We start from the raw sequence: 13,983 nt of genomic DNA on the forward strand, positions 1-13,983 counted from the left end.
ATGATATGTTTTATTATAAAGTCTTTAAGCGGGATAAAGGCGTTTTTTTTAACCTGATATAGCTGCGCTGATCAGTGACCGCAGACGTTACAATGCCTATGCGACGCAGCAACGGAGAAACATACTCCTTAGCAACCACCACAGCCAATGGCAGGATTCACAATGTTTTCTTTGTTTATTCTCAACTTTTATTATATTAGCTATTATTTTGCAATTCCTGAAATACTTGGAGCTTTGAATGCTCGCGCCATAGAAATGTAATCCATTGCGTTCTATGCATGTCTCGCACGCTCTTTCATTATAATCATGATCAAAGCATCTTTGTTATTGTTACAAAATGCACCGACTGCTTTGTAATCACTCACTAAATACAAAAATACTGATGACAATAGGCTGAATAAAGAAATCCAATTATAAATGAATTGAACTACAGTGAAAAGTATTTTCTACGTTTTTAACAGGCAATTTCCGGGCTTCTATATAGCCACCCAAATGCGACTTGGACCCAGAGTCGTATGTTCAAAATGTTGACGAATTGCATTGCTAGCTAGCTAACCAATACAACATTGTACAACTCTCCACGATGGCGGATGGGAAAGTAAAGAAAGAATCCACAGATGTTGTAGACATTGAAAACAGGTTTGTCGCTGTCAAGAAGTCCCTAGCATAGGCTAGCTCGCAACATAGTTAGCTGTCTATTTTCACTTGCTCAAATGGGCTACATTTGACCAACTAGCTAGCAACACTTAAATCAAGGGACTTAACGTTAGCTACTTTTAAATCTGCCTTATAAAACTAAACAAAGCTGCTCAAAAAGGCGTTTCAATTAATTCAGCCAATGTTTTCAATCCTAAACTCCTAATCCCACAAGTTTGACAATGACAGTTTGATGCATGTAGCTATAGTGAGCTAGTTAACTAACGTTACTTTATAGTACATGAACAAGCTAATGCTCTTCATCTACTAGTTAGACTAGCTATCTAGCTACATCAATCATAATTTATGAATAAGCAGTAAGACATTTATAGTTGAACTTATAGTAAACCTGATGTCCTGACTAGCTAGGTTGCTAACTAACGTTAATGTTCTCTTCTATTATAAAGGATAAAGGCGCTCTGTCAACAGTTTCCTCATGGAATAACAGACCAGGTGATCCAGAATGACATGCCTCAGATGGAGGCTCAACAGAGAGCCATGGCCATCAACCGACTACTGTCATTGGTAAGTGGCACAGGTGTAGCCTGGGTGCCAGTGTTTCTGCTCTCTTGGCGACTCCTTATGGAATTGTCATGCCAAACATGTTTGGCTTGACAATGACAATGGAGTTGACAAGATCAAACAGATCTAGCAGAGGTGTGGGTGGGTCTCTTTTATCCAGAATGCATAAAACTGAGAGTATATGTACACCTATAGCCCAAAGTCGTATTCCTATTGAATGGAAATAAAAGGGAAAATTAGGTTTTTAAAACGGTTAGACACAGGTTAGTTAAGGAGTGTGCATTAGCAAATAGGAATATAGGCAGTTTACTCAGAATGTCCACCGATGCGCTTCTCTGCTGAGCGCTGCCTGACTCTGTGCTTTACTGTCAGTCAAGTTGAAATAGGTTAGACTATCTTCTGTCACATCACGATGTCGTCACCAAAGACGATAGCTGTTAATCATCCTCAATAAATGATAATATCGTAATATCGCCCAACCTTAATATACATGCATTGGATGATCAAGTTGTTCATGTTGGTCAGTAACAAAAACATAATGCTAAAGAACATGATGCATGATAAATACATGTGTTCGTTAATGATCCGATTTTCAGAACATTGGCTCAATAGTTCTGGTTGATAGCGCAATGCTGAGGATAAGAATATTGTAACCAAGTTTGATTTTGTGCACACAGGGTCAGTTGGACCTTCTACGAAACAGCTCAGGACTTCTATACCGCATGAAGGATGCCCAGACAGCAAGGTAAATGTCAGCAACGTCATTAAACAATGTTCTTTAAATACATTTCTAAGGAAGCCATTAGGAAGGACTTTGATGTCTGGATGGTTGGGAACTTTAATTGTGTTTATTATGTCCCAAAGCAAAATGAAAGGCTCTGACAATCAAGAGAAGCTAGTGTATCAGGTCATTGAGGATGCAGGAAACAAAGGTAGGAATTTCAAGGCATCCTTTCCAGACAACCCCTTGCCCCTACCCCCTTACGTGGCCTACTTGGGTAGATCAGACAGAATTGGGTAGGTATAAGCAAATGCTTCACCTTTCCCTCTGATAGGTTACATTTCCCCCATATTGTTTACATCTATCCAATCCTCTCAGATCTACCCAAGTGCTAGGGGGTAAGAGATGGGTTTTGTCTTTGGATGGGGCCATCAAGTCCATTCAAACCTGGCCAACTCACAGTGTCCACCACCACAACATTATTTTCCTTGATTGTATTTCTTTGTGCTATGTTCTTTCCATTTGTATATTTATGAACTGTCCTCTTCCTTTCACAAAGGGATCTGGAGCAGGGACATTAGATATAAGAGCAACCTTCCACTGACAGAGATCAACAAGATCCTCAAGAACCTAGAGAGCAAGAAGCTGATCAAGGCTGTGAAATCAGTGGCTGTGAGTCGAGCTCCAAGCACTAAAATACATGTTTTAAAAACCAGAGATAAATAGTTGAATCAAGAAAGGTACCACTTAATAATATGAATGCATCAGCAGTCATGCTATCCAAAGTCTGTAATAAGTGTTTAGTCTCACCTATAATGAGTTATTGTTGTTTGTCCAGGCGTCAAAGAAGAAGGTTTACATGCTATACAACCTGCAGCCAGACCGCTCTGTGACTGGGGGAGCCTGGTATAGTGACCAGGACTTTGAGTCTGAGTTTGTGGAGGTTCTCAATCAGCAGTGTTTCAAATTCCTTCAGAGTAAGGTGAGGGTTCCACTGAATGGGAGTGGGACAAATGTCTTACAATGGACAAGTCACAGAAATTAAATGGGTATGTTCTGTACTGTAAATGTTTGGAAATAAGTTACTAATTACACTGATTTTATATGAGCACATCAACGTTGGGAACAGTGTGAAGCATGCTTCAATCTAATAGATTATGCCATAAAGAAAATCTTTCCGGCTTCTGGCCCACATGCATTTGGTTTGGATTGTACCCTACAATTCTTCCCATTCTAAATGCAGGGCTGGGTGACATAGCCAGAAACAACTCTGGCTCCTAGTTACAGGCGATCTGGCAACCAAGAGTTTACTAGAACATCATTTCTACGGTCATGTTGGTTTGTTTGTCACCCTCCAGGCCGAGGTGACGAGGGACAGCAAGCAGAACCCCATGGTGCAAAGAAACAGCTCCTTCGCCACCTCTCACGAAGTGTGGAAGTATATTTGTGAACTCGGCATCAGCAAGGTGAGACTGCAGCTGGCTACATTCTGTTTGGTTTTGACCGCAATTTTGCCACGTTTTTGCAGATAACGGACAAAGTTGTCAAGACCAGGGTGGAATCCTCCACTTGTTGGTCAGGACCGGGGCATATTTGCACACTTAGTACTCTTTTCACACTATTGACCAAACAGAGCTGTACTGTCTGCACTGGCCTGGTTATGAATCTGCCATAGTTGCAGGTAATGGGCTGGAAAGGTCCATGCGAAAATAAAATATCAGATTCAGGAAAGTATGGTCGGTACTCTATACAAATATGGTGAAAAGGGTACAATGTGAGTGGGTCAAATGTAACAACTGTAACAGTCTCACCTTTCAGCATACAGTTGCTATGTATTTCCTATGGAGGTTGTAAGTCTGAATATTGCACTTTGTGTACAGGTGGACCTGTCTATGGAGGACATTGAAACTATTCTGAACACGCTCATCTACGACGGCAAGGTGGAGATGACCATCATCGCGGCCAAGGAGGGCACTGTGGGCAGTGTGGACGGCCAGATGAAGCTGTACAGAGGGGTCAACCCCATCATTCAGCCTACGGGCCTGGTCAAGGCACCCTGTGGCCTCTGTCCGGTGAGCCCTCCTCTACAGGCAACAAGAGCCAAGTGGCTCCGTTTCAATATCCATACCAGCATGTCACTTGGTATTAAACATCGCATTGGGGATATACAGTGAGGGAAAAAAGTATTTGATCCCCTGCTGATTTTGTACGTTTGCCCACTGACAAAGAAATGATCAGTCTATAATTTTAATGGTAGGTTTATTTGAACAGTGAGAGACAGAATAACAACAAAAAAATCCAGAAAAACTCATGTCAAAAATGTTATAAATTGATTTGCATTTTAATGAGGGAAATAAGTATTTGACCCCCTCTCAATCAGAAAGATTTCTGGCTCCCAGGTGTCTTTTTATACAGGTAACGAACTGAGATTAGGAGCACACTCTTAAAGGGAGTGCTCCTAATATCAGCTTATTACCTGTATAAAAGACACCTGTCCACAGAAGCAATCAATCAGATTCCAAACTCTCCACCATGGCCAAGACCAAAGAGCTCTCCAAGGATGTCAGGGACAAGATTGTAGACCTACGCAAGGCTGGAATGGGCTACAAGACCATCGCCAAGCAGCTTGGTGAGAAGGTGACAACAGTTGGTGCGATTATTCACAAATGGAAGAAACACAAGATAACTGTCGATCTCCCTCGGCCTGGGGCTCCATGCAAGATCTCACCTCGTGGAGTTGCAATGATCATGAGAACGGTGAGGAATCAGCCCAGAACTACACAGGAGGATCATGTCAATTATTTCAAGGCAGCTGGGACCATAGTCACCAAGAAAACAATTGGTAACACACTACGCCGTGAAGGACTGAAATCCTGCAGCGCCCGCAAGGTCCCCCTGCTCAAGAAAGCACATATACAGGGCCGTCTGAAGTTTGCCAATGAACATCTGAATGATTCAGAGGAGAACTGGGTGAAAGTGTTGTGGTCATATGAGACCAAAATCGAGCTCTTTGGCATCAACTCAACTCGCCGTGTTTGGAGGAGGAGGAATGCTGCCTATGACCCCAAGAACACCATCCCCACCGTCAAACATGGAGGTGGAAACATTATGCTTTGGGGGTGTTTTTCTGCTAAGGGGACAGGACAACTTCACCGCATCAAAGGGACGATGGACGGGGCCATGTACCGTCAAATCTTGGGTGAGAACCTCCTTCCCTCAGCCAGGGCATTGAAAATGGGTCGTGGATGGATATTCCAGCATGACAATGACCCAAAACACACGGCCAAGGCAACAAAGGAGTGTCTCAAGAAGAAGCACATTAAGGTCCTGGAGTGGCCTAGCCAGTCTCCAGACCTTAATCCCATAGAAAATCTGTGGAGGGAGCTGAAGGTTCGAGTTGCCAAACGTCAGCCTCGAAACCTTAATGACTTGGAGAAGATCTGCAAAGAGGAGTGGAACAAAATCCCTCCTGAGATGTGTGCAAACCTGGTGGCCAACTACAAGAAAAGTCTGACCTCTGTGATTGCCAACAAGGGTTTTGCCACCAAGTACTAAGTCATGTTTTGCAGAGGGGTCAAATACTTATTTCCCTCATTAAAATGCAAATCAATTTATAACATTTTTGACATGCGTTTTCCTGGATTTTGTTGTTGTTATTCTGTCTCTCACTGTTCAAATAAACCTACCATTAAAATTATAGACTGATCATGTCTTTGTCAGTGGGCAAACATACAAAATCAGCAGGGGATCAAATACTTTTTTCCCTCACTGTATGTACACTGGGTGTACAAAACATTAGGAAAACCTTCTCTTTCCATGACTGACTGACCAGGTGAAAGCTATGATCCCTTACTGATGTCACTTGCTAAATCCACTTCAATCAGTGTAAATGAAGGGGAGGAGACAGGTTAAAGAAGGATTTTTAAGCCTTGAGACAATTGAGACATGGATTGTGTATGTGTGCCATTCAGAGGGTGAATGGGCAAGACAAAAGATTGAAGTGCCTTTGAACAGGGTATGGTAGTAGGTGCCAGGCGTACCGGTTTGTGTCAAGAACTGCAACGCTGCTGGGTTTTTCACGCTCAACAGTTTCCCGTGTGTATCAAGAATGGTCCACCACCCAAATGACATCCAGCGAACTTGACACAACTGTGGGAAGCATTGGAGTCAACATGGGCCAGCATCCCTGTGGAACGCTTTCGACACCTTGTAGAGTCCATGCCCGGACGAATTGAGGCGGTTCTGAGGGCAAAAGGGGATGTAAAGATATCAGAAAGGTGTTCCTAATGTTTTGTACACTGTGTATTCTAACACCAAAACTACATCACTAATGTTGCGTATTCCTTCGTTAGCGTTGTGTAGTCTGCTACACCAAAAGCAGCAAACGGAGGCACAAATCAAAAGCGCCAGCCACTTTATCAGTTGAGAATGCTTCAGAGGGACGTGTAGAAGACACGTAAACACACATGCCCAGTGTAGTTTGGCCGTAAGTGGTTTGCTAGTATGGACGTTGGAGTGCCCAGTCGCTCGTCAAATACTAGAAAGGCATGCTTTGACCTAGGGCTGCGCAGAAAGAAAGGAGTCCTGCAGACAGTTCTGATCCTAAATGTTTTACTATTTCTATTCAAAGTACTTCACCTGTAGCCAGATCAGAGCATGTGAGCGGAGTTGAGTGGTTGGAAATCCCGCTCGATGAGCGGTGCGCACTGCTCCTGCACTCCATGTCCTTTCCTACCGCCCTGCTAAAAACCGCTCAGCGCTCACAGGGAACAAAACTCCAGCTCCAAATTCGTTCCATTCATTAAAATCACAATTTAACCAATACCCATCTTTATTTTTGTGACTACCTAGATCTACCAATTGGTTTTTAAGTATTGAAACCAAACCATATGGATTTGAATGAAAAGTATTTGAATAAACATGAAAAGGTGAACATAATTTCAAATAGGCTACATGTCATATTAAACAGCCTATAAACACTAAATAGGTCAGGAGCCAGACAGGGAGCCTAAGAATAAATGGAAATTAATTATTTGGGCTATATTATTAGATTTATTTCAAGGCTATAGCCTACAAAGAAATACATTGTGAAGCATTTGCGAGTGCAACACCATAGACTGGTAGGAACATAAAGAGCTCAGCATTTAAACAACATTTTGTTGTATTCGATCATTATAGTCTATAAGTTTGCAAATAGAGGCTTTGACTTACTTAGAATTAAATACAAATTAAACAAAATATTACTTATTAGTGCCTTTTGAATTAATTTTTAGAAACACAAGTTTGGCCAGTCTGTGGCTTCCACTGGGGATCTTAAACACCATTTTGACCACTCTTCCTGGGCAGAGATGCAGAGTTGTTTTTTCATTTAAAAAAATGATAGGTAGGCCTAAAGGTTTTTAGGCAAAATAACCCAATCAAAACGAAAAGCTCCTTGAACGTGGGAATATGCCAGCCCTAATGGGTCAAAATCAATGATGTCCTATTGTATAGATAATAGAACGAAAAGTTTGAGATCTGATTTTTTGTTTATAAATACTTTGCTACAATGACACACTTAGTTATCTACCCACCTCCTTCCTTTCTTTTAGCATGTGCACGTAGTAAGTATATCGTCGTGCTTTTGGGATGAGTGTCTTTTCAGATTCCACAATTATTATTTAGTTGTGGACACTACATCACCGCACTCCCTCTCTTGGTCCTCATCTTTGTAAGTCACCTTGATTTAGCACCTGTGTGTTTTATCCGTTTTTTTATGAAGATATTTAGCGTACTCCAAAACAGTAGCTAAAGTAAGGGGCTATAGGAGCGCACAAGTAGACTACGAATGTGTACTGGGCATGCCCTGAGCTCGTGAAGTGAGCGATTATTGGAGTGGGCGAGAAGGCCGAGGCACCAGCCTTTGGGAATCTCCCTCCACGCTCTGCTCCAGCTCCGCTCACATACTCTGAGCCAGATAGCCATCAGGAAATGCTAGAAAAAGGGAAAGTAAGTCATGTAGGTTTGATGATGCACTATTCTTCCAGGAGTATACATAATTTTTTTCTGTCTCTCTTCTCTTAGGTGTTTGATGACTGTCATGAAGGAGGCGAGATATCCCCCTCAAACTGTGTGTATATGGCAGAGTGGCTGGACCTTTGACTGGTGTCTTGGCTTGTTTAGTTTTTTTTTCTCTGTGGAGAAAGTGTTTCATGTATATTTTTCTTCTAGCAATCTTTGATGGCATCTGAAGATACTTTTATTTATACACGGCTTAATAAATCCTTTAAGACTGACTGAGAACGCCGCCTCTCCTTGGGAATGTAACAAGCTCAATTGTATCCTGCCACTACATTTCCATCTAGCACGCATGAAAGTGTTGAAGATGGACAAGTTTTGCAAAAGCATTCCCTTTGCTCTGGAAATAAACATAGAAATTGTTTTACTTCTACAGCACACATGATATAACATAGCAATAGCCTAAAGCTTTTTGTGTGAGACATTTCTATACCCCTTCTGCCAATCTGAATATTACCTGTAGCAATAGCAGTCATACAGCCGCCTACATTGCAGTCATGTTGTGCTAAATCGTATTGATGGGATTCCTGGTATGTTCAACCATATTTCAGCATTGGCACAGATCTGATTGGTCTCAGATCTCTGCAGATGCGTACGGTGGTTTACATTACAGAAACCCAATCAATGAAGCAAAACTTGTCATGTTCTGTTCTGTTTAAGCATCAGACAGGAGCATTTCAAAATGGAAGAGATACCACCTGAACCTTTTTTAGCTTCAAAGGTCAAGTCAGTCATTTAGCAGACACTCTTATATATAGTGACTATAGGGCATTTAAGTAAAACTAAATCACAATTGCAGGTAAAACCTTGAATTATCTGCTAAATCTAACCCAGAACTAAAATCTTGCGTAATTGTCAGATGCTTGATTATTTTCTGGGGGGAGATGTATGAGAAAAGATATTAGCAAAGTCTCCACCCCCTTAAACGGAAACTCTCAGCCAAACACAGACAAATGTAATATCTCATAAACTAAAGCTGTTAGTGTAATGTGTTTGCAATCAAAATGTGTGTCTGCAAGAACAGATCACCCGAGGCAACTCTTAAATAGACTGAGCGTTATGATGTTGCTACAAAGCCCTTGCTTACAGATTGAAGGGTAGTGCTTCAGACAAACCCACACTTGCAATCTTGGAAGATTGTTGGGAATATGAAGTATCTCAACAGAGGGGTTTTGGCCGGGTGATTGGAAAAAGGGTGGAGGAGTATGCTACCAGAGATCTAGTAGGGCTGACTGGTATGTTCCTTCATGACTCTGAAGGCCTTATGTGGATCTCAATCTGATTGAAGAAAAGGAGTGGTATTATGTAGATCATTTGGGTACACTAGTAGATCACTAATCAGTTATATTCCTGTTTGGCAATGTTGGATTGAAGGGTCTCAATGGCATGTGTTTTTATACCGGAGTTCGATGTTAGCCTGTGCAAGCGATTACTCTAATGTATATTCTGTTCGAGCGCAAGCGCCAAGACCAGAGTGGGCTGTTAGTTGCAGACTTTTTGTGCTGAAAACCATCAACATAGTTAAGGAATGGAAACACATAGAACTTCTGTTTTTTATTAGTTATAAAAAGGTTATGACAGTTCTTTTTACTTGCACTACGTCATTACACACAGTATTTTATTCGCAAGAAGCCAGTTTGATGGAAACTCACGGCTGTCAGTAAAATGTGCACATGTGTGTGAATCAACAAACTGATAGAAACCCAGGGGAATCAAAACTGGCGAGTCTTCCATAGAGCACTCAAAGTAATGGCGCAAAAGATAAGCACATTGATGACATTGTGAACTACACTTGATGAATTGGAATATCCAGCATATCTTAATCATAAGGGTCCACATGAGGATTCCCCAGAGGGACACAGTGAAGGGAGCAACTGAACAGAGAATTGTAATTGGGCCATTGTCCTCATTGCTTGTCATATTCCAATGGCGGACAACTCTGCTGCTTTTTAAGCAGCTGTTCTCAGCTTTCGCACTGCGTCAATGAGCTCAGGGAATTGTGTGTTCTGGAAGTGTCCTCGCTCTGTGTACTTGTGCAGCTCCGCGCCCAGGCCCTCGGCCACAGCTTGCTGCTCCTTCCAAGGCAGGAAGGGGTCATCCGTGGAGCCAAACTGAACAATGTGCCCAACATTTCTTCTCATTTGCTCCCACTCCCATGGCCGGCTAAAATATCCTGAGTGAAGAGATACACAGGGAGACATAACGGGCGTATTCCATACTGCCTACATTGCAGTCGCAGATGATCAGATCATTAAATTATATTGATGGGGTCTCTGCAATGTCAAACACTACTTTCACATTTGCAGATCGGATACAAATCGGATTGGTCTCAGATCTCTACAAATTAGGAAATGGGGTTGTACATTAAACCAATTCAATATGATTTACGATATGATAATCGGCACAACGGGACTGCAATATAGGCAGCCTGGGATGTGGCCTCTGTTTCAGTGACTAGAGGTGGGGGATGGATAAACCACTGGTGAGTGGTGATTTACATTAAACTGGATTTAGGGACACTATTGACTGCAGCTTTTCTGTGGCGCTCTTGTATCCCAATTTAGAAATGAACACTAGGCTGGTCTAAACACCTGGGCCCAGTTTTTCCAAATCAGACTGATCTGGATTCTGTAACCCCCTATTTTGCAATCCAGGATCAGATCAATCTGGGTGACTTTGAGCCAGAAAATGGTTGGATAGGGTCATTCTGATCCAGACATTAAAATCTCATCACAGAATCTGTATTTTCAGTGCTTTGAATAGGCCTACACCTTGCCATGTACTGGACAGGTAATGTACAGATGACTAAACTACATTAATAAAGATATTCATATAAATTATGGAGCTTGCTTCTCTTATCACTTGTAAGTACATGCTTTTATTTAACACTTCTCAATACAACAACTGACACATTACCTATACTGCAGTCAATATAATATAATGGAAATATTTAATGATTAGTAATCTTTTTTAATTTCTCTGTTGTAATACCTTTCTAAATCCACCCTTCCAGTGGGATCAAGATTATCCCGATTTTCATCACTACACACCGAATGATCATAATCAAATTTTTCAGTTTTGAAATACCCAATTCCAAGATTGAATCCAACCCGAATGCTGGAATCCAATTAGAAAAGTGGGTGTTGCAGTTAATTGGAAGTGACACTGGTAAGAAATCAGTAAACTCACCACTCTCTCTCTCATTCTCATCTCCCAGGTCGGAAGTATAGGCACCCACCAGAATGAGGCCAAACACTTTGTGTGTTTCTGCATACCTGCATGGTACCACAAAGTTAGGTATAGTCACTTTCGACCAAACAAAAGGGAAGAATATTTTGCATGAGGAATATCCTCATTCTTTGTAATCACTATCCTACCGCATGGCTGCAGCTGCCCCAGAGCTGTGGCCAATGATAACAGTCTCCTCATCACATTGGAGCTCCTCCTGCATGAATGGCAGCCATATGCTCTCTCTGGCTGTCACTAGCAAAAGAAAAATACAGTACTAGCACTTCACAGTAATGAAATTGGAGGCCCAAAATGAATGGGTTTAAATACTTAACTTAATTCTACATACCTGGGTCAGGCATGTTTCTCAACAGGCAGGTCATATCCGGAATCTACAGGACAGCAAGTTAACTATTAATACCTAATGACGTATCAGTAAGTAAAGGTTGAAAATGGGCGATTCCACGCCAGGATAGCCCAAAGATATTTTGCGTATCTCAAATTGTTCTGGAAATTCTCACATAGAAACTTATTTGGGAGGAAGGATGTTTGATAGGCTTTTTACATTTGCATCACAAACCATTTCTGAGAAAAGCATGATGAAAGTGGCAATTTTAGGCCCTTTTTAGACCTATACCTCTTGTAAGACCCTATGATCTGTGAACCGCACATGATACAGCCATCTTGGTTTCATTATACTCCTTATAGTGTGCTCTAAAATATGGAGTATGTCGAAATTCTTAAATGCAATTTTTCACATTAATTTCTTCAACATTGAAAATGTTAATATGAATATCTCAAAAGTACCCTTTTTGATATAGTTTATTTTTAGACATTGTTTGGAACAATATACTCTTCAAACACATCACATTTCCAGATTGGGAGCTTTGCTACTTTTGAAGATATTACCCATTTTATACATAGAAATTGACATAGGTCATTAACCAATCATATTTCAGCAAATGACCAGCAGAGGAAGTTCCCTTTGAATCAATTTTCCCCATTCACTGTGTCATAACTTCAAAAGTAGCAGAGCACCCACTGGAAATGTGATGTACTTGATGAGTATATTGTTTAAAACATTTGTCTAAAAATTAACAAAATCAAAAAGGGTACTTTTGAGATATTCACATTACTATTTGTAATGTTGAATACATTAATGTGAAACATTTTATTTCAAAATCTAGACATACTCCATCATACTTGTCCGTCATATAATTCTCAGAAATGATTTGTGATACAAATGTAAAAAGTGTATCCAACATTCTTCCTTCCAATGAAGTTTCTATGGGATTATTGCCAGAACAATCACAGACCGTATCTCTTCCATGCATTGCACTTATCAATTAGAACCCTGTATGGAGGATATCCATCCATCCAAAATGCAGGGCTCTGTCTAGAGCTAGCTTATAACATGATATCTGAGGAATCTAGGCAAGTTTATAATGTGATATGTGAGGAATATAGGCTACATTTGTGGTAATCTGTCACTGAATATAATAATAATACATTATTTGGTGGGTATTAATACGCATGTGTGAATGTTTATTTTTATTTTTATCCCAACTCCCCAAGACACACTCAGAGAGTGGGGTCACGACCAGGGTCACCACCAGGGTCACCATTGTCCAGCGCCCCTGCAGCAATTAGGGTTATGGGCCTTGCTCAAGGGCACAGACAGACATTTTCGGCTCCAGGATTCAACCTGAGTGAGTCCAGGCAATTTATGCACATATTATCCCATTTTAAAGGGGCAGTCTGCAGTTCAAACAAAGCAAATTTTTTTTTAAATCAGGAATGGGGCTGGAGAAATTTTACCACTCAAATGTATAGATGAGCTATGGATGCAAGGACTGACCATCCATGAGATCAAAATGATAATTTTAACCATGTTTTTGAAGCTATACAGTGTTTACAATTACATTGTTTAGCCTACAAACATTGGAGTAAAACTTGCCAGAAGATACCAACCCTACAATTACGCTTATTTACACTGCGCTGCACTGGGGTCAGAACGCAATCATGGTTACATTAAGACACCGTGGAGCCGGGGCAAGATATGGGTCGGAAAACGTACCTCAATGCAGAGATGGGATATACCACTGTACTCCAAATTTGACCTTTATCCACACTGCTCCATCGAGAACATTAAAATAGTGCAAGTGTTCCCGGAAAACTGCAATTTTTGTCATCATGCTAGCTAGCAGTGTCAGCAAATCAGCTCCGTTGTTGTTCAAAGCCACCTTGCCATTCAATAATGGCTGCTGTGGCCACTGCTGGCTAGTATGAGGATGAAAAGGGCAGTTTTTCTGGAAAAAATATAAGTATTTAAATGTTCTTGAGGTACCATATACCATATATCGCACTGGCGCCATGCTTTCTTAATGTAACCATGATTGCGTTCCGACCCCATGTCAGCTCAGTGTAAAGGTAGGGTCGGTATCTTCTGGCAAAAGTAAAACAAGTGGTTCTTACAGTTTAAAGCTCATTTATGTAACAAGCAGAGTAACCAATACATGAAAACGTTTTCAACATCATAGGAGCCACATAACGCACATCTCGTTTGGGGAGCATGCGCACCTTATTTATCTGTTTTTTGGCCCAGCCATACCAATTGCACCGCTCTACATCTCCAGCTCCATTTCCTGGGACAATTATCGCTTTCGTCAATGGCATTTTCTCTTATCCACGTTGTCTTCTGTCGATGTTTGAAAACACTTCCCTAACAAATGCTGCCTGTGAGTAGTCATATGACTCTT

At 41.2% G+C, this 13,983-nt stretch overlaps 2 protein-coding genes across 2 annotated transcripts; one reads left to right on the forward strand and one right to left on the reverse strand.

Annotated features, from left to right (window-relative positions):
* Positions 1-493: 493 nt before the first annotated feature.
* On the forward strand, positions 494-8,214 carry LOC123483397 (DNA-directed RNA polymerase III subunit RPC6-like). The gene is made up of 9 exons (XM_045213376.1): positions 494-639; positions 1,104-1,221; positions 1,896-1,963; positions 2,083-2,150; positions 2,499-2,611; positions 2,778-2,921; positions 3,298-3,405; positions 3,820-4,011; positions 8,003-8,214. The coding sequence occupies exons 1-9, from the start codon at positions 584-586 to the stop codon at positions 8,078-8,080; spliced, it is 945 nt and encodes a 314-aa protein (XP_045069311.1). The 5' UTR covers positions 494-583; the 3' UTR covers positions 8,081-8,214.
* LOC123483398 (serine hydrolase RBBP9-like) lies at positions 7,319-13,983 on the reverse strand. Its single transcript, XM_045213377.1, has 5 exons — positions 13,805-13,983; positions 11,574-11,616; positions 11,374-11,479; positions 11,186-11,271; positions 7,319-10,169 (listed from the first exon to the last, which is right to left on the reverse strand). Exons 1-5 carry the CDS (start codon positions 13,898-13,900, stop codon positions 9,946-9,948), a joined length of 555 nt encoding a protein of 184 aa, XP_045069312.1. The 5' UTR covers positions 13,901-13,983; the 3' UTR covers positions 7,319-9,945.

The sequence above is a fragment of the Coregonus clupeaformis genome, unplaced genomic scaffold (assembly GCF_020615455.1).
Source record: "Coregonus clupeaformis isolate EN_2021a unplaced genomic scaffold, ASM2061545v1 scaf0107, whole genome shotgun sequence".
Taxonomy (NCBI): domain Eukaryota; kingdom Metazoa; phylum Chordata; class Actinopteri; order Salmoniformes; family Salmonidae; genus Coregonus; species Coregonus clupeaformis.

Bases quoted from the DNA above. Each gene is read 5' to 3' on its own strand.
- LOC123483397 (XM_045213376.1), top strand. From the start codon at position 584: ATGGCGGATGGGAAAGTAAAGAAAGAATCCACAGATGTTGTAGACATT. The intron at 640-1,103 runs GTTTGTCGCTGT...TCTATTATAAAG, and splicing joins GTTGTAGACATTGAAAACAG to GATAAAGGCGCTCTGTCAAC. The intron at 1,964-2,082 runs GTAAATGTCAGC...TATGTCCCAAAG, and splicing joins AAGGATGCCCAGACAGCAAG to CAAAATGAAAGGCTCTGACA.
- LOC123483398 (XM_045213377.1), bottom strand. From the start codon at position 13,900: ATGCCATTGACGAAAGCGATAATTGTCCCAGGAAATGGAGCTGGAGAT. The intron at 11,480-11,573 runs GTATGTAGAATT...TTCTTTTGCTAG, and splicing joins GAGAAACATGCCTGACCCAG to TGACAGCCAGAGAGAGCATA. The intron at 11,272-11,373 runs GTAGGATAGTGA...GGTACCATGCAG, and splicing joins GGGGCAGCTGCAGCCATGCG to GTATGCAGAAACACACAAAG.